At 57.6% G+C, this 20,870-nt stretch overlaps 3 protein-coding genes across 3 annotated transcripts; 1 reads left to right on the forward strand and 2 right to left on the reverse strand.

The window, feature by feature from the left end:
• Positions 1-48: 48 nt before the first annotated feature.
• On the forward strand, positions 49-5,096 carry NFKBIB (NFKB inhibitor beta). The gene is made up of 6 exons (XM_036274848.1): positions 49-291; positions 2,433-2,538; positions 2,619-2,952; positions 3,833-3,921; positions 4,012-4,272; positions 4,960-5,096. Exons 1-6 carry the CDS (start codon positions 113-115, stop codon positions 5,053-5,055), a joined length of 1,065 nt encoding a protein of 354 aa, XP_036130741.1. The 5' UTR covers positions 49-112; the 3' UTR covers positions 5,056-5,096.
• Positions 5,097-5,304: 208 nt separating this feature from the next.
• On the reverse strand, positions 5,305-7,661 carry CCER2 (coiled-coil glutamate rich protein 2). The gene is made up of 5 exons (XM_036275851.1): positions 7,592-7,661; positions 7,357-7,397; positions 7,119-7,206; positions 6,216-6,748; positions 5,305-5,526 (listed from the first exon to the last, which is right to left on the reverse strand). The coding sequence occupies exons 1-5, from the start codon at positions 7,659-7,661 to the stop codon at positions 5,437-5,439; spliced, it is 822 nt and encodes a 273-aa protein (XP_036131744.1). The 3' UTR covers positions 5,305-5,436.
• A 1,603-nt stretch (positions 7,662-9,264) lies between these two features.
• On the reverse strand, positions 9,265-20,816 carry SARS2 (seryl-tRNA synthetase 2, mitochondrial). The gene is made up of 16 exons (XM_036274920.1): positions 20,449-20,816; positions 16,889-16,984; positions 14,855-14,884; positions 14,099-14,239; positions 13,967-14,021; positions 13,412-13,475; positions 13,083-13,188; positions 12,105-12,152; positions 11,777-11,885; positions 11,481-11,526; positions 11,309-11,396; positions 11,121-11,230; positions 10,398-10,491; positions 10,222-10,314; positions 10,064-10,129; positions 9,265-9,750 (listed from the first exon to the last, which is right to left on the reverse strand). Exons 1-16 carry the CDS (start codon positions 20,713-20,715, stop codon positions 9,607-9,609), a joined length of 1,557 nt encoding a protein of 518 aa, XP_036130813.1. The 5' UTR covers positions 20,716-20,816; the 3' UTR covers positions 9,265-9,606.
• Between the last annotated feature and the right edge of the window lie 54 nt (positions 20,817-20,870).

Below are 20,870 nucleotides of genomic sequence, written 5' to 3' on the forward strand. Positions count from 1 at the left end.
ATTAAGGAGGCGTGTCGGGGAATTTCCCGCAGGGCGGAAGTGCCAAAGCTCCAGGGACAGCCCAGCAACAGGCAGGCGGGCGGCCGGGGGGGCCCCTGAGGCTTGGGGGGCCATGGCCGGGGTCGCGTGCTTGGGGAAAGCTGCGGAGGTCGACGAGTGGTGCGACAGTGGCCTGGGCTCTCTGGGTCCAGATGCAGCGGCCCCCGGAGGACCTGGACTGGGCGCGGAGCTGGGCCCGGGGCTGTCGTGGGCGCCCCTCGTCTTCGGCTACGTAACTGAGGATGGGGACACGTGAGTGAACCTTAGGCTGCCAAACTGGGCCCTAGGATACGACATCGGATTCCCTGTTCGTCTCTGATCCCGGCTTCCCAGCCTCTCGCTCCTAAATCTGACTTCTGATGCCTGACTTCCTGACCTCTAACCCCCAAGTCCAAACCTTTAAAAAAATCAATTTTCTACCCAACTGATCCCAATCCATAATTTCTTTTCCTTTTTTTTCTTTCTTCTTTTTTTTTTTTTTGTTGTTGTTAATTCTCACCCAAAGATATTTTTCCATTGATTTTTAGAGAGAATGGAAGGGCGAGGGAAAGAGAGAGAGAGAGAGAGAAAGAGAAACATCGATGTGAGAGAGACACATTGATTGCCTGCCTCCCGCATGACCCTGACCAGGGTGGGGGATTGAACCTGCAACCCAGGTATGTGCCCTTGACCGGGAATCGAACCCCAGACCCTTCGTTCTGCAGGCCGTCGCTCTAACTACTGAGCCAAACTGGCCAGGGCTGAACAAAATTTTAAATGATGCATCTTGGTGTAGTTTTCTTGTTTTAGGCAGTCATTCACCTTCTTAGTTCTGTGGGTTTAGAGTTTTCAGCAAGTTTGGAGGATTTTCTAGATGTTATTTCTTCAAATATTTTTTTCTACCCACCTCTTTCTTTAGGAGCTGTCCCACAGCTCACTAATGTTCTTTCATTTTTAAATGTTTTCGTGTTTCGTTCTGGAGAGTTTCTGTTGTGAAGTCTTCAAACTTATTAATCTTCTGAAATGTGTAATCTTTTAAAAAGTTTTTTTTTCTCTTTATTGATTTGAGAGAGAGAGGAAGGGAGAGGGAGAAAGAGATAGAAACATCGATGAGAGAGAACATTGATTGGCCGCCTCCTGCATGCCCCCCACTGGGGATCAGGCTCACAACCTGGGCATGTGCCCTGACCGGGAATCGAACCCGTGACCCCTTGGTGCATGGGTCGACAATCAACCACTAAGCCACACCGGCCGGACTGAAATGTGTAATCTTTTATCATCCATGTCTCTACTTAATTCTTGGAATATGTGAGATACAATTATAATGAACTGTTTAACATTCTTGTTTGTTAATTCTAACATCTGAATCATTTTTAGGTCAGCTTCAGTTGATTGATTATTCTAATTATGGGTCATGTGTTCCTGCTTTACATGCCTGATAATCTTTGATTAGATGCCAGACATTGTGGATTTTACCTTGTTAGGTTGATTAGTTTTGTGTTCCTATTAAATATTCTTGAGTATTGTTCTAGGATACAGCTAAATTACTTGTAAGTATTTTGATCTTTTGGGTTTTACTTTTACGATTTGTTAGGTGGGTCCTGAGCAGTGTTCTATCTAGCACTCATTATTCCCCACTACTGAGGTGAGACCTGGAGTATTCATCTCAATGTCCTGTACATGACGGGTTTTTCTAGTCTGGCTGGTGGGAATAGTAGGAACTATTCCCAGGCTCATGTGAGTGATAGTCATACTTTTCTATTCCTTTTGGGTGACACTTCCTTCAGACTGGGGTAGTTTCCCCATACCCATGCCCTGATCAGTGTCCTCCTAAATACTCGATTGGCTCCTCTGCAGATGTCCGGGGTCTCTCCCTGTGCAGCTCTCCTCTGGGGTTCTCTATCTTCTGACTCTAGCTGCTTGGCGCCCCGCCCCGCCCCGCCCCGCCCCGCCCCTCCCCTCCCTCAGCTGTATCTCCTCACCTCAGGCAATCTGCCTATCCTGCCTGGATTCCCTCTGCCTACATCTTTGCTTGGAAACTCTCAGGATAGTAAGCTGTGGCGGTCCATCGAAGGCTTCCTCTCATTTGTTCCCTGTCTCTTACCATCATTCATTGCATGATACATTGTCCGGTATCTTGAAAACTGTTGTTTCGTACACTATGTTTTGTCTGATTTGTTGGTTGATTCAGACCGGAGGGAAATCTGGTCCATGTTTGAGAGGAGGTAGACTTAATAAATATTGATTAAACACGTTTTCTGAATGCACTCTGACCTGACCCGCTCAGATCCCTGAGAACTGGTTCCAGAACTGTGGTCACAGTGGCTGGCACACACGAGGTGCTTTATGTTTATTGAATGAGTGAATGCAAGAGTACTTGACTTATGCCTTCTGTCCCCTGTCCTTGTCCTCAGGGCACTGCACTTGGCAGTGATCCATCAGCACGAGCCCTTCCTGGATTTCCTCCTAGGCTTTGCGGCTGGTACTGAGTACCTGGACCTGCAGAATGACCTGGGCCAGGTGAGCCACTAAAGTGTAGTGTAGGGCTCGGGACCAGGATTCGCAGTATGACCTCTAACCCCTGCACTCTGCTCCTGCAGACAGCTCTGCACCTGGCCGCCATCCTGGGGGAGGCATCCACGGTGGAGAAGCTGTATACGGCTGGCTCCGGGTTGCATGTGGCAGAGCGTGGAGGCCACACAGCGCTGCACCTGGCCTGCCGCGTGGGGGCACACGCCTGCGCTCGAGTGCTGCTCCAGCCCCGTCCCCGGCGCCTTAGGGGAGCCCCCCACACCTACCTCGCTCAGGGCCCTGACCACACCCCTGACACCGACCATACCGCTGTTTCCTTATACCGCGAACCCGACTTGGAGAAGGAAGAGGACCAGAGAGAGGAGGACTGGAAGCTGCAGCTGGAGGCTGAAAACTATGAGGGTGAGGGGGCCAGGTGACAGCACCTGGCTCTGGGCTCAGCTCTCCTGACTCAACACCCAGCCCCTTGGAAAATAATACCGAGGCTTCCGGGATCCAGGCACTGGCACCAAAGACTCCTGCCCAGACCCCAGATTATTGAGAATTGGCTGTGTGGGACCCAGGACCCCCACCTCGAGGCTCTAGATCACATGGAACCCACAGGCCTAGAGCTACTAGGCCAAATCTAGTTGTTGGGCCCAGTTTCCCCAACCGGAAGGCACAACTCACCTTAGACATGCCCCCACCCCAACCATGGGTCCCAGCCCAGCCAGGATGAAGGAACTCAAGGCCCAGCCCTCTGTGAAAGTCTGGCAGCCCGGGCTCCCGGAGATTGACGTCGGAGTTCAGGGACAGCCCTCTTCAGCCAGTCCTCCTGGGAGAAAAGACCGTCTCCCCAGGGCCCTGGTGCCAGAGTCTCGGCTCTCCCATCTCTGAGCCCAACTGCCTAGGACCAGGCCCCTTCACAAAGGGACAGGTCATCCAGGACCCAGTCAGTGTCCAGCGTCCACCCTAGACCCCCAGGCTCACAGGTCCTTCAACCACTCAGCATCCCGGAATCTGAGTTCAAGGTTCTTTGTGAAGTAAGACCAGAGACTCAGGTCTCCTGTTAGTAACCCAGGCTCTTCAGCCATAAGCCCCAGACCCACACCCTAGGCAGCGGCAGTGCCAGGCCAGCCAGTTTGTCTGCCTCAGGCGAGTTGCCTCTTTGACATACTCAGGAACCCAGGAGCCAGACTCCAAACTCGGTCACCCTCAGGCCACAAAGCCTCCCCCGGGATTGTGGCATTGGGGGCCCAGGCCCCCCACCCCCATTGTCTGAGATCAGTCACTCTGTCCCCAGGCCACACCCCACTCCATGTGGCTGTCATCCACAAAGACGCAGAGATGGTCCAGCTACTCCGAGAGGCTGGAGCTGACCTCAACAAACTGGTGAGCCGCCCAGGGGAGGAGGTGTGGCAGGACGGGGACTGTCCCAGAGTGCGGCAGGGCCTCCTCTGACCTCTCTGCTCCACCTCGCAGGAGCCCACGTGTGGCCGGAGCCCCCTGCACTTGGCCGTGGAGGCCCAAGCAGCCGATGTGCTGGAGCTTCTCCTGGAGGCAGGTGCCGACCCTGCTGCCCGCATGTACGGCGGCCGCACCCCACTGGGCAGCGCCATGCTCCGGCCCAACCCCACCCTCGCCTGCCTCCTCCGTGCACATGGAGCCCCTGAACCCGAGGATGAGGACGACAAGCCTGGCCCCTGCAGCAGCAGTAGCGACAGCGACAGCGGGGATGAGGGCGTGAGTCAGGAGGAAAGACGGGGTGGCCCAGCTGGGGGCTCAGCGTAGACAGCGGGCGAGAAGGGACACGCGAGAAGCTGCGCAGCCTGGAGACTGACCTTGGGCCGCGTGATTGGAGAGCTGGGCAGGGGTGGGGCAGTCGGGGGTGGGGTGGACTGGGCTGTGGTGGTTGAGAAATGAATGCAATGGCAGAGGGACCCCGGCGGGCGGCAGCGGCCGGCCAACAGGCAGCAGTGAGCAGTAGTACGGGGAGCGATTTTGTGGAGCAGGAATTGCAGAACTCAGGCCGTGGGAAGATGACCTCGGGCTGCAGTGGTTCGAACACTGGCAGCGGTGGGGAAGCTTAGCCGGCGGCGAGGCTGTTCTTTGGAGAACCCTTGGGCAGGGGACCATGTCGCACGGTGGGGGTTGCGGAACTTGGGTCAAGGCAGAGGGAAGGGGTGGAGGAGGGAGATCTCAGCCGCTCTGACTGCTGAACTGGAGAAGCAGCCGGCTCCGGCTCGAGCGGCGGGAGAACACAGGTGACCTTGAAAATGGCGGGTGGAGAACTAGGAGCAGCGCAGTTGAACTAGGAGCAGGGAAACGCGGGTTTCAAGGCAAGACCCAATTCTTAGGGTAGGTGGGAGAAATTGGGCAGCAGGCCAGGTGACAGCCGCCTGAGCCCTTCTGCCTGGCCTCTGCCTGCAGGATGAATACGATGACATCGTGGTCCACAGTGGCCGGAGCCCCAACTGGCTACCTCCTGCCCCGGCTTCCAAACCTCTCCCTGATGACCCCATCTGACTTAATTGTTAATAGAATTTCCAATTTAATAAAATCCCAGTTCTGACAACGAGGTGAGATTGACTGTCGCCTTCCCAGTGCTCCAGTTTACTCCTGGGCCCCAGCCCCCCAAACTCCACCGGGAGCCTCGGTCGTTTCTTTGTGCTTTATTCACTCAGAAGGGTGGGGGTGGGTTTCATGGGTGGCGGAGTGTTTCCTGAGTCAGTCTGAGCCCAGCCCCTCTACCCAGCGCAGACTTGACCCCTCAGGCCCGGTTCCAAGGCTCAGCTCGTCCCACCCCTGCGTTGGGGAGTGCAGTGGGGCACCAGGGGAGGTGGGGCTGTGGTCAACAGTCCTGAGCCATAGGGTGTGTAGGGCGGAAGGAGGCCGTGAGGTCAGGAGTCAGCCCTCCCTCCTGAGCTCCTCCCCCAGCATCTCCGTCGCCTTCATCAGCTCCTCTCTCATGTGCTCCAGCCGCTCCACATCCTGCTCCTGGTGGGATCAGAAATGGGGAGGTCAGCGCCCACCTTCAAAGGCAGGCACATCAGTGGCTGCCCACGACCGGGGCTCTGTCAGCTTGCACGGTGGCAGCCAGCAGCAGCCATATGGCGGTCATCACGGGCTGCAATAGTGACCACAGTGGTTGCCATAACCCTGGAGGAGTGACGTTGGCCAACATGACCAGTGGCGAGGTCTGTAGGGACTGCCATGGCCAAGAGCAGCGGACACAGGACTAGCAAAGGTACCCAACTTGGAGGCCATGACCCATTTGGGAGGTGATGGCCAGTTTGGTTCCTGCCACCAGTCACGGGGACATCTTACTTTCCATGACCCAGCAATCATATCCATCCATAGTCCATGAATCAGGCATAGCAGCCTTTGCGTGTGGCGTGTGGCCAATTTGCTCGTCAAGGACGAGCAGCGGTGACTAACTCATGCTCTGTGCACTAATGGGGGCCGCCTGTATTACTGTCAGCATAATGGTGGCCGTCTGGGTTACTGTCAGCATAATGGAAGCCTTCCTGGTCAAGTAGTGGCCCTGCTTGGGTGTTGCTACCTAGTCCTGCTCACTGGGACGGCTCACGGGGATTTTGCTGTTTATGGCCCAACACTGGTAGCTGGTTGGTAGGAGCTCCACTGACATTTGGTCCACCCTGCTCCCCATGGCCTCCTCCACTCACCTCTCTCTCCAAAGCCTCTTCCTTCTCCTGCTTGGACTGGGTTTCCGGCTGGCCGTGGTGGTGGTGCAGCGGGTCCTCATGCCTCTCTCTTCCCCCGCCCTCGGCCCCCTGCCACAGGCTGCGGCCCCGGCCCAGCACCTGCACGCCCTTCTCCTCGGCCTCGAACTGGGCTGTCTCCTCATCACTGGCCTGCTCTGCCATCCGCTTCTGAGGGTCCCCTCCATCCGCTAGGTGCTGCTTCCACAGGCCCTCAAAGGTCTCCATGAGCCTCCTCTTCTTCTTTGCCTCCTCCTTCTCCTCCTCCTCCTCCTCCTCATGGTCCTCCTCCTGGCGGAGCCGGCCGTGGAGCTGCGTGTGGACGGCCTGTTCCCGCACCTCGGACTTGTGGGTCCTCTCCGCGGCTGCCTCCTCTTCCTCATCCCGCACCTCCTGGCTGGACCTCATCTTCCCAGTCTCCCGCTTCTTGAAATCTCCAGCCAGCAGGCCTTTCTCCTCGGCGGGCACGCAGCCGTAGGGCTCTGCCTCGCACATCTCTGGCGGAAAGAGGACGCGCACCCTGGGTGCAGCCAGTTGGGAAACATCTGGAGTTCTGGGGCCCGCCTGAGGCCCACGGGGGGACTGCCTGGAGCTGGGAGAGGAGGGCCAGGGGCTGGGGACGTTCTCTGCCCCTCCCGAACCTGTCTTCGGGGTCAGGCCGGACATGCTGGGAGAAGAGAGGGCACGAGGACTCGCTGCACCATCACCTCCTCCACCAGCCAGAAATGGAGCCCAAGCAGGAGAAGAGGCTTCAGAGACAGGCGAGTGGAGGGGGAAAGGGAGGCGCTGGGCTAAGAGGATACCCTCCAGCAGAACCCCGGGTGGGGTGGGGGTCCCCAGAGGACCCCGAGCCTGGGCCCCTCTTACCTCTGTGGAGCAGAGCCGTGCAGGGGCCTTGCTGGGTCCGACCCAGTGTCAGCACGTCAGTGACCACCTCTGCCAGACAGCGTGTCAGCTGGGGGTGAAGGGTCAGAGGGGAGGTTGAGGGTAGGGCAGAGGGGGGCAAGGAGAGCAGTTGGAGGGGAGGGAGATGATGGGGAGGAGGCTGGGCAGGGAGGGCAAGAGGTGCAGGAGATGAGGCAGGACAAGAGTGTGCACTCCTTACCTCCTCCTTGGAGGGTCTGGGCGCCAAAGGAACAGCGGTGCCTGTGGAGGAAGGTGATGGGAACTGGGCTCAGGACCCCGGCTCTGTCCCCGGTGCTGATCCCAGCTCCCCGGGGTCCTGGTCCCCACAGTCTCGCTCCTGCCCACCGGCCCATGAAGTCTCTCACCCGACCCCGCCGCGTGTGCTGTCCCAGGCCCCAGTCACCCAAGTCCCTGCTCTGCAAACTGGCACTCACACGCCCCCAGCAGCAGCACCAGCAGCGGGGACAGCGGCAGCCGCAGCGCGCAGGGCCCCCGGCTCTGCATGGTGGCGCCTCCTGCCCAGGGTCCTCAGCGCTGTGCAGGGAGCGCGGCAGCCTTTATAACCCGCACGAGCCCCACAAGGAAGTGACGTCACCGCCGCCCCCTCTCCCCGCAGGCAGGACAGCAGCTGCGGGGCGCCGACCTGCCTGAGACCCTCAATTATTTATGAGGACCCACGCCTGGCATCCGCTCCCCTCCCGCTCCTGGCACCTGGGCACCAGCATGGGGATAGCGAGGTTTCCCCAGAGAAACAAGGTCTGACAGGAGGGCCTGGGTTCGAACCCAGCAGCAGCCACTACTGACCGACCTCAGGCAACTCCTACCTTTTCTTGGCCCCTGTTTCTTCATCCGGAAAATGGGTTTCATCGCTTACTCCCGAGGTTATGACCAGGCTCTACCCGACTCCCAGCTCAATTCCCAGCCCTGCAGCCCTGGGACAATTGCTTAACCTCTCTGACTCCGGTTTCTTCATTTGTAAAACAGGGCCGGTGAAAACCTACTCCACACGTGGGGCTTGACGGCAAGGATTACATAAATGAACAGGTGTATAAGCTAATTTAGGCAGTTCTGGGTACTGGGAACTGCTCAGGTTGGAGCATGTTCAGGCCTGTAATTTTTATTGAGCACCTACTGTATGCCCAATGAGGCGGCTGCTGTGACGGACTGGCAAACTGCCCTGCCCTCTGGGAGCAGGCACTTGAGAAAGGTGACAGACAACAGTCACAGGCAATGTCAGGAAGGAGGAAGGGGCTGTGGCGCATCGCATGCATGAGGATGGGGGTTTTCCTCCGTGGCCAGGAAGGTCAGGGAAGTCCTCTGAGGTGGGCCTTGGGCAAAGACCTGAGTGATAAAATGGAGGCAACTGCACAAGATCTAGGGGAACAGGAGCCCGGGAGGGGACGAGCGAGCGCAGAGGCCGAATTGGGAACGGCCAGGACGTGACAGAGTGGGGTTTGAAGAGGAAGGCAGGGAGTAGGTCACGTGGGGCCTTGTGAACCACAGTGACAACCCTGTCCTTTCCTGAGTGAGCTGGAGCCACAGCAGGGCTCTGAGCAGAGGGCACATGCCCTGATGTCCGGGTCACAGGGTCCCTCTGGCTGTGTGTGGGGACAAGGAGCAAGGAGAGAGCAGAGAGGCCGCATGACTCTCTAAATGGGAGGCAGTGGTGGACAGGACCATGGAGGGGCCGGGACAGAGAGCAGGTCCTGGAAACCTTCTGACGGCCGGGCTGCCCAGGGCTGCAGATGGACTGGGCGCGGATGCAGAGGAGTCGAGGGAAATGGCTCCACACTGTGATGGGCACACCAGGGGACGAGCAGGTTCGGGTTTCATCAGCTGCTGCCCACTGGCCCCCTGCCTGCAGCTGGGGACTGAGGGGTAAGGTTGAAAAGGGTCAGCATGAGGTACCATTGTCCCAAAGGGGAGAGGCCTTGGCATCCTCTCAGCTCCCCTGGAGGCCCCCAAGCTACTGTCCACGAGCCCCGAGAGTTGCTGGATATTTCCAGCCACAGCCCCTTTGAAGAGTTAGCACTTCTGAGCGATGCCCTGCCCCACCCCCCGCTAGGCAGCCAGGACCGGCGCCCTTGCTCACAGATCCACAGAGGTCGTCGTTCTGACCATTTATTGGGGACTTTGTGCTAAGCACTGAGGGGAAAAGGGAAGAAGGAAGGAGGAGTGAAGGTCCTTCTCCTTCTCCCATCCCTAGAGACTTCAGGTCCCCAGATGTCCTGCTTCTCAGTACAGGTTGGGACCCTCAGTACAGCAGGGTCACTGATTCTGAGGCAGCAGGGGAGACGGAAGGGTGGACCCTGGAGTCCACAGGGCCAGGTGTGGAGCTGACGAGGAATACAGACATCAGGACAGGCTCAGGACAACGTGTCTCAGGGGTCCAGGGTCCCCTAAGCTCCAGGACGCAGACACAACCCTGGTGGCTGCTGAGGCTGGGTGCTCAGCTCGGGGCAGGCTGGCCCGGGAGCGCTGGCTTCTGGCGCTGGTTGGGCCCGATGTACTGGAGGGGCACGTGGGTGGGGGCTGTGATCCGATCGGTGCCGAGGTAGGGCTGGAGGACAGGGGGCACGAGGACCGAGCCGTCCTGGGGACAAAGCGGGCCTCAGGATGCTGCCGCTGCACTAGCCCTCCACCCTCTGCCCCCCTGGGTATGAGCCTTTGGCCCCTCACCCTTTTATTTCTTTAAGATTTTAAAAATTGACTTTTAGAGATAGGAAGAGAAAGGAAGAGAGAGAAACACCAACGCGAGTGCAAAATATCAGCTGCCTCCTGCACGCCCCCCACCGGGGATCGAACCCACAACCCAGGCACACGCCCTGGCTGGGAACCGAACCAGCGACCTTTCAGTGCTCGGGACGACGCCCAACCCACTGAGCCGCTCCAGCCAGACCCCTCACCTCTTGCTGATTGCTCTCCAGCAGGGCGATGAGCAGGCGGGGGACAGCACAGGCCGTGGCATTCACCTGGGAGACAGGCACACAGGCTGAGGCCGCTGGCCGGCCTCAGGGGGTGCCGAGGTGGTGTGGGGGGGAGGCGCGAGAGTGCGGGCGCTCACTGTGTGGGCGAACTGCAGCTCCCCGGCCTCTGTCTGGAACATGATGTGGAGGCGGCGGCTCTGGAAGTCCGTGCAGTTAGAGGCACTGGTGACCTGCGGGGGGCGGGGGGGGGGCTGAGGATCAGCTGGGGGGGTCGTCCTCCTCCCATCCTGTGTCCCCACTGTGGGGGGCTCACCTCGCCAAAGCGACCCCGGCCGGGCATCCAGGCCTCAATGTCGAACTTGCGGTAGGCGGGAAGGCCCAGCTCCTGGGTGGGCATGTCCAGGACCCTGCAGCCGCGGACAGACAAGGCGAAGGTCAGGGTGCGAGGAGGAGGAGGGAGAAAAAACGGTGGCGATGGAAGAAAAAGTAGCCAAAAAAGTGGGCACTGAAAGTAATAAAAGGAGACAGAGGCAAAAGGGGCGCCTCCTTGAGGCGGGGAGGCGGGGTACAGAAAGGGGAGCAGGAAGCAGCTGAGGGGATACAGGCTGGAGGAGGAAGCGCATGTGGCGCGTCTCCAGGCTGCTCACCATGGCCAGTCCCACCGTCTAACAACGGGACCCCCCATTTTTGTAACGAATCACCCAGAAAGTCTGCATTTCTGTGTCTTTCGAAAGCTCTGTGTGACTAACGGGAAGTAGGCTTCCAACCTCTTAAAGAGAAGGGCGTGCCCCCCTGGGAGGGGGAGCCACGGGAGGGAAGGGGCCTGGGTCGCCCCGGAGCGCCCCGTGCTGCCTGGGCTGCGGTTCCCATCCCGGAACCCTAGTCAGGACTTCAGGGACTGGCAGGCACAGTCTGCACGCGATCCCCACGCAGGGGAAAGGGGGCAGAGGGAGAGGCGGCGGAGCACCAGCCCAGCATCTACCCTCTCTGCTCCCCCTCCACCCGCCCCCACCCGCACCCCCACAGCCCTCCGCACCGGAAGTGCAAGCCCAGCTCTGTCAGGACCTCCATCTGCAGCGACAGAAACTCCTCCAGCAGCTGCGAGCTCTGTTCCAGCCCAGGGCCTGTCACCCCAAACATCTCCACCTGGGGCAGGGCGGGGGACAAAGGAGTCAGGAGACCCTGGGACTGTTGGGGTGACCCCCAAGTCCCTGCTATGCCAACCTTGGTGAAGTGGTGCACTCGATAGAGCCCCCACGGCTCCTTCCCCGTGTCCGTTTCCGCCCGGTAGCAGGTACTGGAACAGACCATCCTGGGGGAGCAGGGACGGCAGGGGTCAGGGTGGGGACAGGGAACCGCACAGGTGGGGACGAGGTCCACAGGGACTGGGCATCACCTGACTGGCAGGTCCCTGGAGGCCACGGCGTGGTCCATGAAGTAGCCTGGGAGGAGAGGGGGACATGGTGGGTCAGCCAGGGCCGCCCTCCAGGCGCCCCGTCCGGCAGACGCTGGCACAGTGAACCACCTGCCCGGCTGTACCTGTCGGCCCTGGGGCTGCTGAGCTATCCTGGCCAGGCAGCCGCCACCGCCACCGCCACCGCCACCGCCACCGGGTGCTCCAAGTTGCCCCCTACAACCCCTCCTGCTCGGAGGCCACGGGGTGTACTCCAGCGCCCCCCAGGCCGTGCTCACCGGCAAGCCCCACCTCTGCGGTCCCGGCCAGGTTGAGGTCTTCAAAGCGGGAGGGGTCAATGTTGTAAATCTGGGAGGGGTTGGCATTTGGTGTCATCCCACAGCCTTCCTGAGGAGGCCAAGCCACAGAGGTCAGGGGACAGGTGACCGCGGCCGCCTCCACGCTCCTCCCCTAGAAGCATCTGCAGTCACCCTGGCCTCCCTGTTCCGCCCTGACCCCTTAGGCCAGCCCCAGGGCCGTTCCTCAGGGGAGCCGGTCTCCCGGCCCAGGGCCCCCCGAATGGGGCCCAGCACGCAGCCTGGCAAGGAGAGCCGAGTCCTCACTCACAAACACAGCTCCTCGGAGAAGGTCCGGCACCGTCATGGGGGTGAAGCCCTGTGCGGGGAAGGACAGGGGTGAGAAGCACAGCCTGGTCCCCCAGACCCCACGCTCAGGCCTGACGAAGGGAAGCTGCAGATGGGCCCGTGGTGCCCCCTTCTCACTCCAAAGCCCGCTCCCCCTGACAGGACGCGGAGGAAGCCCGAGCAGCGGGCTTGGAGCTGGCCGGGGCCCTGTCCAGTCCCTGGGTCCCTCCGGTGCTCCACGGTTCCCGCACTCAGCATACCGTACTGGGCAGCCGGGGCTGTCATTCAACATGTCCCTCCCTGCTTACAGCCTTCGTGGCTTCCCAGGTGATGCCCGAGTCCCTCGCTATGGCCATGCCCCTGCACTGAGCCCCGGACGACCCCTCCAGTTTCCACGGCCGCCGTGTTTCCCCAACAATCCCTTTACACGGCAGGCAGGCAGCGAGTGCAGTGGTTCAAGGTGTAGGCTCTACGGCAGCCCGCGGACCAGAGTCACAGGTTCGATTCCGGTCAAGGGCACGTACTTGGGTTGCAGGTTCCATCCCCAGGCCCGGTTGGGGTTGTGCGGGGGGCAACCCATCAAAGTGCCTCTCTCACATGAATGTTTCTCTCTCTCTCCCCTCCCTTCCTCCCACTCTATCTAAAACAATAACCAATGGAAAAATATCCTTGGTGAGAATTTAAGAAAAGTATAGGCCTAGCCGTGAGCCTACACACTAGCCGGGAGGCCTTGGCTACTTATTACCCTCTTCATGCCTCTATGTCTCCATCTCTAAAGTGGGGACAATACTAGTATCCTCCTCATAAAGCTGTCGTAAGAACTGAATGCATCAATAATACATGTAAAGTTCTGAAAACAGTGCCTGGAACAGAGGCCACATCCCCTCTTCACTGCCTTGAGCCTTCTGAGCTCAGCTTCAAAGCCACCCCCTCCAGGGAGCCCTCCGTCCTCGGCCCATACCCGCTGGATGAGCTTGCTGAGTGTGAAGTTGACCAGGCCGTGTTGCAGGAGGGCTCCAGCCCCGCGCAGGTAATAGGAGCGGTGGCCAGACACGTGGGACAGGCGCCTGGGAGACAGATGGGCAGACACGTGGGGCCATGTGGGCCAGGCTGGGGGCAGAGCGGGACTCAAGTACCCCGGGGCAGAGGCGCAGCTGCCAAACGGGGCCGGGGCATCAAACATGCATGAGGGGCGCGGCCCGGTGGTTCCACATCCCGGCCCCGGGGAGGTGAGCCGGCGGCCAGCTGCGGGGGTGGGAGGGCGGGGCAAGGGGTGGGAAGGGCGCTCACTTCTGCCGGATGATGTCGAGTTTCTCGGCGATTTCCAGGTGGCCCCGGGGTTGGAAGGAGAAAGCTGGATGTGGACGAAAAGCAATGGGGTAAGGGAGGGAAAGGGGGAAACTGGGAGAGAGGGAGAAGACAGGGAGGCAGCAGGAGGGAAAGGCAGCGGCACAGAAGGGAGAGGAGAGAAGAAAGAGGAAGACAGAGAAGGAAAAGGGATGGAGAGAGGAAGGACGCGAAAGAGGGAGTAAGTTGAAGGCAGAGGTGGGGGCTGGAAAGAGCTGGAAGGCAGAAGCATGAAAGGAGGAGAGAGAGGGTCAGAGAGGAGACACAGAGAGCCAGGGAGGAAAAGCCCGGGAGAGATGGCACCAAAGCAAGACAGTGGGACAGACAGACACGCGCGGGCACACAGACAGGGGAGAAGTCCGATGAGGTGAGGGGAGAGAATGAAGACTGCCCCGCAGAGCCTCAGCCAGAGCCCGGTGAGGCAGGAAGACGGAGTCAGCACAGCCCAGACCCAGGAGCCCCGCCCAGCCTGGGGTGCCCGGGCCCAGTGTGGTCCACCTGGCTTGTCTCCGACCGTTCGTAGCACTCGGGCCTGGCTCTCGTCCCCGATGGGCTGCAGGGAGAAAATCTGGTTTTCTTTTCTCCTTGACCAAGACGGTGGCACTGCCCGCTGCCCAGCACGGGGCTTACCACGTCTGGGTGGGTCCGGTTGGGCAGCCTCAGCGCCCGCAGGTAGAACTGCTCCTCGAGCTGGGCCTCCTTGGGGTACAGGAGCGTGAGCACCTTCCGGATCTCCCGGCCACGTGCCCGCAGGCTCTGATATTGGGGGTCCTGGGGGCAGGGTGAGAAGGGTCAGCCCAGGGCAGGGCGGGGCAGTTCCTTACCCAGCCCGACCTGGATCGTTGCTGGCAGAACCTCTGTGGCAGACATTTGCTGCCTCCTCTTTTGGTTCAATACCCTTCGTTTCCTTTAGGGAACCTCCCTCCTCCCTTCCACTTCGCATGGCACATGGGGACATGACTCAGGCCTGGATTACTGGAACATTCCACTGCCTTGGCCACAGTGATTGGCTCAAAGACAGGCACATGACACAAGCCACACCCGTGAGAACTGGCCCCAGGACTATGGCCCGAGCTGTCAGGGAAGTAGTTCTCTTTGCACCGACCCTGCCTCCCTTCCCCAAGGGGAGAAAGCTGATCTGGGAATAAGAGGGAAGCAGAACCAAATATGGAGCCCGGACCTGGATCCAGCTGTTCCTGAAGCTTCCTTTTTAGTTTCATGAATCAACTAAACCTGGTTTTCTTTTTTCCTTAAACCTGTTTGAGTTGTCATATACACTGGAGGAATCATGACTGTCACTGTCACATACACCGGAGGAAGCATGACTGAGAGGACGTATGCTGCCCACCCCCCCACCAGGGACAGGACATCAACTCCCCGTAGTACCTGTTGCACTTGACTGTTGTCCTGGTTCACCTGGTAGAAAAGAGAGAGACAGGGTGATTAGCCTGATGAAGTTGGGGGTAGGGAGGGGCAAGGGTGAAAGGTCAAACAGGGCCAGGGGGTCTGAATTCCTTGCTCTGTCAATGCCTAGCAGGGTCCCTCCTCGACTGTGCCTCAGTTTCTGTTAGTAAAGCTGGAGAAGGCAAAATAACATAACAACAACCAGCCCTGCAGCCTGTTCACTGCCTCACGCCTGGCTCTGAGCCGGGGCTCACACGAGCTGTTCATAGCCTGCTCCATGAGGTCAGCACCGACGTGACTCCCTTTGTAGACGAGAAAACGGAGGCTCGGAAAGATCGTCTGCGAGTGTGTATCTGGAGGCCGGCGACCAAGGGCCTTTGATACTCTGAGCCTCTGTGATGCTGAGCAGCAGAGGGAATCAGACAGACCTGGGTCTGAATGCTGGGTGCGGACCAGCTGTGTGCCTCTGGGCACATCTCTTCCCTCCGCTGGGCCTCGGTATTCCCACCTGTGAAGTGGGATGATAAGGAGACTCCCCAGTAGGCTGGTGCATGCTTCCCTGATGGCACTCGCTGACCATTAACTGAGATCAACTGTGTTTTCATGGGCTGCCCCCTGTGGTGCTGGTGGCCCAGGGCCGGGCACACACACAGCAGGTCCCTGGCGATGTCATCAGTGTAGCGAGAGGCCTTCGAGCGGAGTGGTGAAAAGCAGCCCCAGTGCCTGGCTGTGAACCCTGCCTCTCCCACCTCCCGGCTGTGAGACGGAGGCACGTCCTAACTTTTTTTTTCTTTATTGATTTTAGAGAGAGAGGAAGGGAGAGGGAAAGAGAGATGGAAACAGCGATGAGAGAGAACATCAACTGGCTACACAACCTGGGCATGTGCCCTGATCGGGAATCAAACTGGCAGCCCCTTGGGGCATGGGTCGACGCTCAACCACTCAGCCACATCAGCCAGGCAACTTTTTTTAAAAAAAAACAATATGTTTTTATTGATTTTTTAGGGAGAGAGAGAGAGAAACATCTATCAGCTGCCTCCTGTACGCCCCCTACTGGGGATGGAGCCCACAACCCAGGCATGTGCCCTGACCAGGAATCAAACTGGGACCTCTCAGTCCACGGGAGGACACTCAGTCCACCGAGCCACATGGCCACGCTCGACGGCTAGTCCCTTCATGGTTGTTTTTCAGCCCTCTGTGGCAAACGCTGTCTGCTGTCTACTCCGAGCTCACCGGCCCTCCTTCCTCCTTCCCCACAGACCGGACTCAGTTTGCCCTCCCAGGCTGCCCAGGGTTCAGGGGCTGCGGCCCGGCTGCGGGTGTCTCTTGCTGCTGCCAGGTGTGAGCGGGGGCGTCTGGGCCCACGAGAATGAGAGGCCTCCGGGAAGGTCTCCCTGCTCACCGAAACGGCACTCGAGCCAGAGAAGCCCCATTTTCTGCCCCTGGCTGAGTCACTGGAGGAGACTGGCCTGCAGCTGCCATCTTAGACCTGTGAGAGGGGAGCCCTGGCCGGTTTGGCTCAGTGGTTAGAGCGTTGGCCTGCGGTCCAGAGAGACCCGGGTTCGGTTCCCGCTAAGGGCACGTACCTCGGTTGCAGTTTGTCCCCAGCCCTGGTTGGGTCGTGTGGGTGGCAGCCACTTGATGTGTCCCTTTCACGTCGATGTTTCTCTCTCTCTCTCTCTCTTCCTCTCTCTCCTTCCTACTCTATCTGAACAAACAATGGAAAAATGTCCTCGGGTGAGGATTAAGAAAAAAAAAAGAACTGTGAGAGGGGAAACTGAGGTCAAGTCACCACAGAGAAGTCACGGGTGGAGAGGGACAGGACCTGGGTTGGGGGTGCTGGGGGAGCCGCTAATTTATCAACCTCAGAGGCGCCCGGCCCTGGACAGCTTGTTATGGGAGGTAATGAATGTCCACATCCTTCAAGTTCCTTAAACTGGGTTTCTCATTAAAAGCAGCCGGAAGCATCCTGCCCCCCCCCCCCCACACACACACACTTAGGACCCCCGTGCTCACCAGCCGGGCCCGCACGGCCTCAGCCACAGCCCCCTTCTCCTCCTCCAGGCTCCGGATCTGCTCCCGCAGCTGCCTCAGCTCCTGCCATGTCGCGATCTGGGGGTGGACACGCGGGGGACAATGTGAAACACTGTGCCCATTAAACACCAACTGTCCTTTCTGGCTGGAGCCTCATGCCGCCGGCCACCTGGACCAGTGGTGGGGCGAGGAGAGACCCGCTGTCCCCAGTAGTCATTCTTTCCACTGCCCTTCAGTACTAGGACTTCCTGACCTTTCCCTTTCTCAGTCCCCTTGGATTGGATGATGGACCCTAAAGAGACCTGAAAAGCTGAACAGAACATTCTAAGGGACACAGAGCAAGAAGATGGAAGGACCTGGGCACAGAGGGACATGGAGCTGAGGCCACACCCACGTCACAGCAGGAGAGCCTAGCCTAGGGGCTGCCACAGCAGCTAACCCTGCTCTCTCCAACACAGGGGTCAGGAGGGGCAGGCCAGATCAGCACCCCAGCTCGTTTCTTGGGCACACATACTGCCGTGCAGGCTTTTTGGGAGCCCAGATCCCTGGGCAAAGTCCTTTGTCCTCTCTGGTTGCAGTTTCCCTTCGACAAAATGGTACAGACACTGCCCTACTGCCCCGGGGCTGCAAAACCCGAAGGGGAGGAGGCCACAGGGTGGGCTGCTACTCTCTTGGATGTTCCCTGGACACTTCGCGCTCCCCATGTGCGAGAGGGACTCTAGGAAAAACATCTCCCCCAAATCTGCTCCTCTTCCTTCAGGACAGCCCTACCAACTCCTGTGCCCCTTCCCAAAGCCCTGGGCCTCCTCCTGGGTGCCACCCCAGCCCTGAGGCACCATGTCCTGTCCTTGCTGCCTTGTGAACATCCATCAAATCTCCCCCAATCCCCTTCTCCTGGCCACCCCAGATCCTGTCATTTCCCACGAGGATCCCAGCCCTCAGGCTCACCCCCTCCAATCCGGCCAGAGTTTTCCCACAATTCCTCTCCTGCCAGAAAACACCCACAGCTCCACTGTCCCCAGGAACAAATCACACGCCCTGCTTCCTGCAAAGCCACTTGCCTTTGCCCTCTTCACACTGCACGCCCTCAACAGGTGCTTTTCAAGCTTTGGGATGTGATCCATTCGTGGGTTCTAAAATTAATTTAGGATCTCTAAACCAGCATTTCAAAACGGTGTGGTAAATACACATCAGATTTACCATTTGAGTCATTATGAAGTGTCCAGCTCAGTGGCACAAAATGTATTCACACTGATGTGCTATCATGACCCCTCTCGATCTCCAGAACTTTTTCATCTTCCCAAACTGAAACTCTGTATCCATTAAACACTAACTCCATTCTCCCCCTCCCCCACCCCTGGCCACGCCCTTCTACTTTCTGTCTCCATGCATTTGTCTACTCTGAGTACCTCAGATAAGTGGAATCACATAGTATTCCTTTTTGTGACTGGATTTTTTTTCACTTAGCATAATGTCCTCCAAGTTCATCCATTATCTAGCACATGTCAAAAAGTCCTTCCTTTTTAAGGTTGAACAACATTCACACGCACACACATCACATCTTGTTTAGCCATGCATCTGTCGATGGACATTTGGGCTGGTTCCACATTTTGGCTGGTGTGAATAGCGCTGCCATGAACTTGAGTGTACAAATGTCTATTCAAGTCCCTGCTTCCAATTCTTGGAGGCAGATAGTCAGAAGTGGAATTGCTGGATCATACGCTAACTCTATGTTTAATTTTTGGAGGAACTGCAGACTGTTTCTCCACAGTAACTGTAACACTTTACGTTCCCAACAATGCAGAGGGTTCCAGTTTTTCCACATCCTTGCCAAAACTTGTTATTTTCTGCCCTTTTTTTAAAACATTTTTTTTTTCTGTATTGATTTTTAGAGAGAGAGGAAGGGAGAGGGAGAGGGAGAAATATCAATGAGAAAGAACATTGACCGGCTGCCTCCTGCATGTCCCCCACTGGGGATCGGGCTCACAACCTGGGCATGTGCCCTGACGGGAATCCAACTGGCAACCTTTTGTTGCATGGGTTGGGCTGGTCTAAGCCAGCACTTTTAATATTAAATAAAATACAATAAAACATAAGAATGCATCACACATAGTAAGAGCAAGAATTGTTAATAAAACTGGTTTCATCTTGGGGTGTGTGTACTAGTTCAGGATGTGAAATATATTTCTTAGTCTAGGTTACAAACTTTGAAAGACCCTAAATTACCTACATGTCCACCAAATGGATATTTTGACCTAGAGAGGCTTTAGTAGTGCTGATCCCTCCACTTGGGACACTCTTCTCACTCATTCCACAGATGTTTGCCTAATGCCACCATCTCTGCGGCGCCCCCCCCAGAACTGTGTTCTCTACTCTGTCTTCACAGCACTTACCAGAGATTAATTATATGTTTTTAATTGTATGTCAACTATCTCCATAACTAGACTGTGAACTCAGATCGTCTTGCTCCTGAGTAAGCACAATGGGGTGGTCAGACTGGCTTCTGGAGCCAAACAGCATAGGTTCAAATTCCCACTTGTCACTTACCAGCTACACGATTTTGGGCTAGTTAACTAACGTCTTTGAGCCTTATGGCACCTACTTCACTGGGTTGTTGTAAAACTTAAATGAAGTTAATATTCATAAAGCACTTGGAAAAGGATGGTGAGTGAGTCCAAGAGAGGGCTGCAAGGGTCCCCACCATCCTCAACCCCTCAGCAGCACCTACAAGTATGGTGACTCTGGTCGTAGTTCTCCAAAAGTAGTATTACAGAAGTGCCAGTTTTTTGTGTTTTTTTTAAAATCTTTTTATTGATTTCTAGACAGAGAGGAAGGGAGAGTGCGAGAGAGACAGAAACATCGATAAGAGAGAACATCGATTGGTCACCCCCAGCATGCCCCTTGACTGGGGATCAGGCCCACAACCTGGGCCTGTGCCACCACCGGGAATCGAACCAGCAACCCCTTGGTGCATGGGTCGATGTTCAACCACTGAGCCACACCGGCGGGGCGAAGTGCTCGTATTTTTAAAAAAATTGTTATTCACCACTTAGTCTCAACATCAGGAACACAGGCGCTCCCTAAATACCTAGTTATTCATTAAACAACCCTATTTAACTGCCTGCCATGCCTGAAGCAGATGCAGGACTCTACCTCTGACTCTCCAAAGGCAAGAACCACCCCGACTCTCCCACCCCCGTCAGATTCACAGCCCTGTCCCCCTTTTCTTTTGGATTTAGCCTTAGGATAAGCCTAGCAAGAAGTCGAAGCACAGAGAACATTGGCCCAAAGTCCCCAGCACAGAGTAGATACCCAGCACCCTTTATGGAACAGGCGCATAATGAGTACCTAGAGAGTAGGACCTTAGCACTCGGTGCACAACTGGCACACGCATGACGTCCGAGCACGCTGGCTACACTTGGGAAGTAAAATTCCTGCGATAAGACCGCCCCCTGCTGGACAGTGTCTTGCAAGCCCATAAAGTGAACAGCCAATAGGCAAAATACTCCGCACGCGTGGCTGGCCTGCGCAAGCGCACTCACGATCGCCGGCAGGTCGTCGGGCCGCAGCTCCCCCTTGCGGTGCTCCAGGGTGCGCGCCGCTTCTTCTGGGTGTAAGCACAGCGGCTCCACATCCAGTTGAGGAAGCGCGCTGTAGCCCTCGCGTGCGTGCTCGTACAGGAGGTTCCGTTCTCGTCTCTCGGTTGCGAAACTTCTCCTTGGGCTCTGGTTGCAGACGCAACCTCCCCGGGGCTGAAGCCCTCGGCAGGCCACCAAAGGCCACAGGCGCCGAGCTATGGACGCAGCCATCTTGGCCGAGGAACGAGGAGACACACACCCTTCGTCCCGCCCACTCCGCGTTTAGACCAATTGCAAAGCAGCCGTCCTGCTCGGGACGAGCCACTCAGACCTGGAAGAGGTGAGCCCCTCCCATGTCTCAAAAAGTGGTTCAATGAGAAAAGTTG

This window comes from Molossus molossus, unplaced genomic scaffold (assembly GCF_014108415.1).
Source record: "Molossus molossus isolate mMolMol1 unplaced genomic scaffold, mMolMol1.p scaffold_m16_p_21, whole genome shotgun sequence".
Taxonomy (NCBI): domain Eukaryota; kingdom Metazoa; phylum Chordata; class Mammalia; order Chiroptera; family Molossidae; genus Molossus; species Molossus molossus.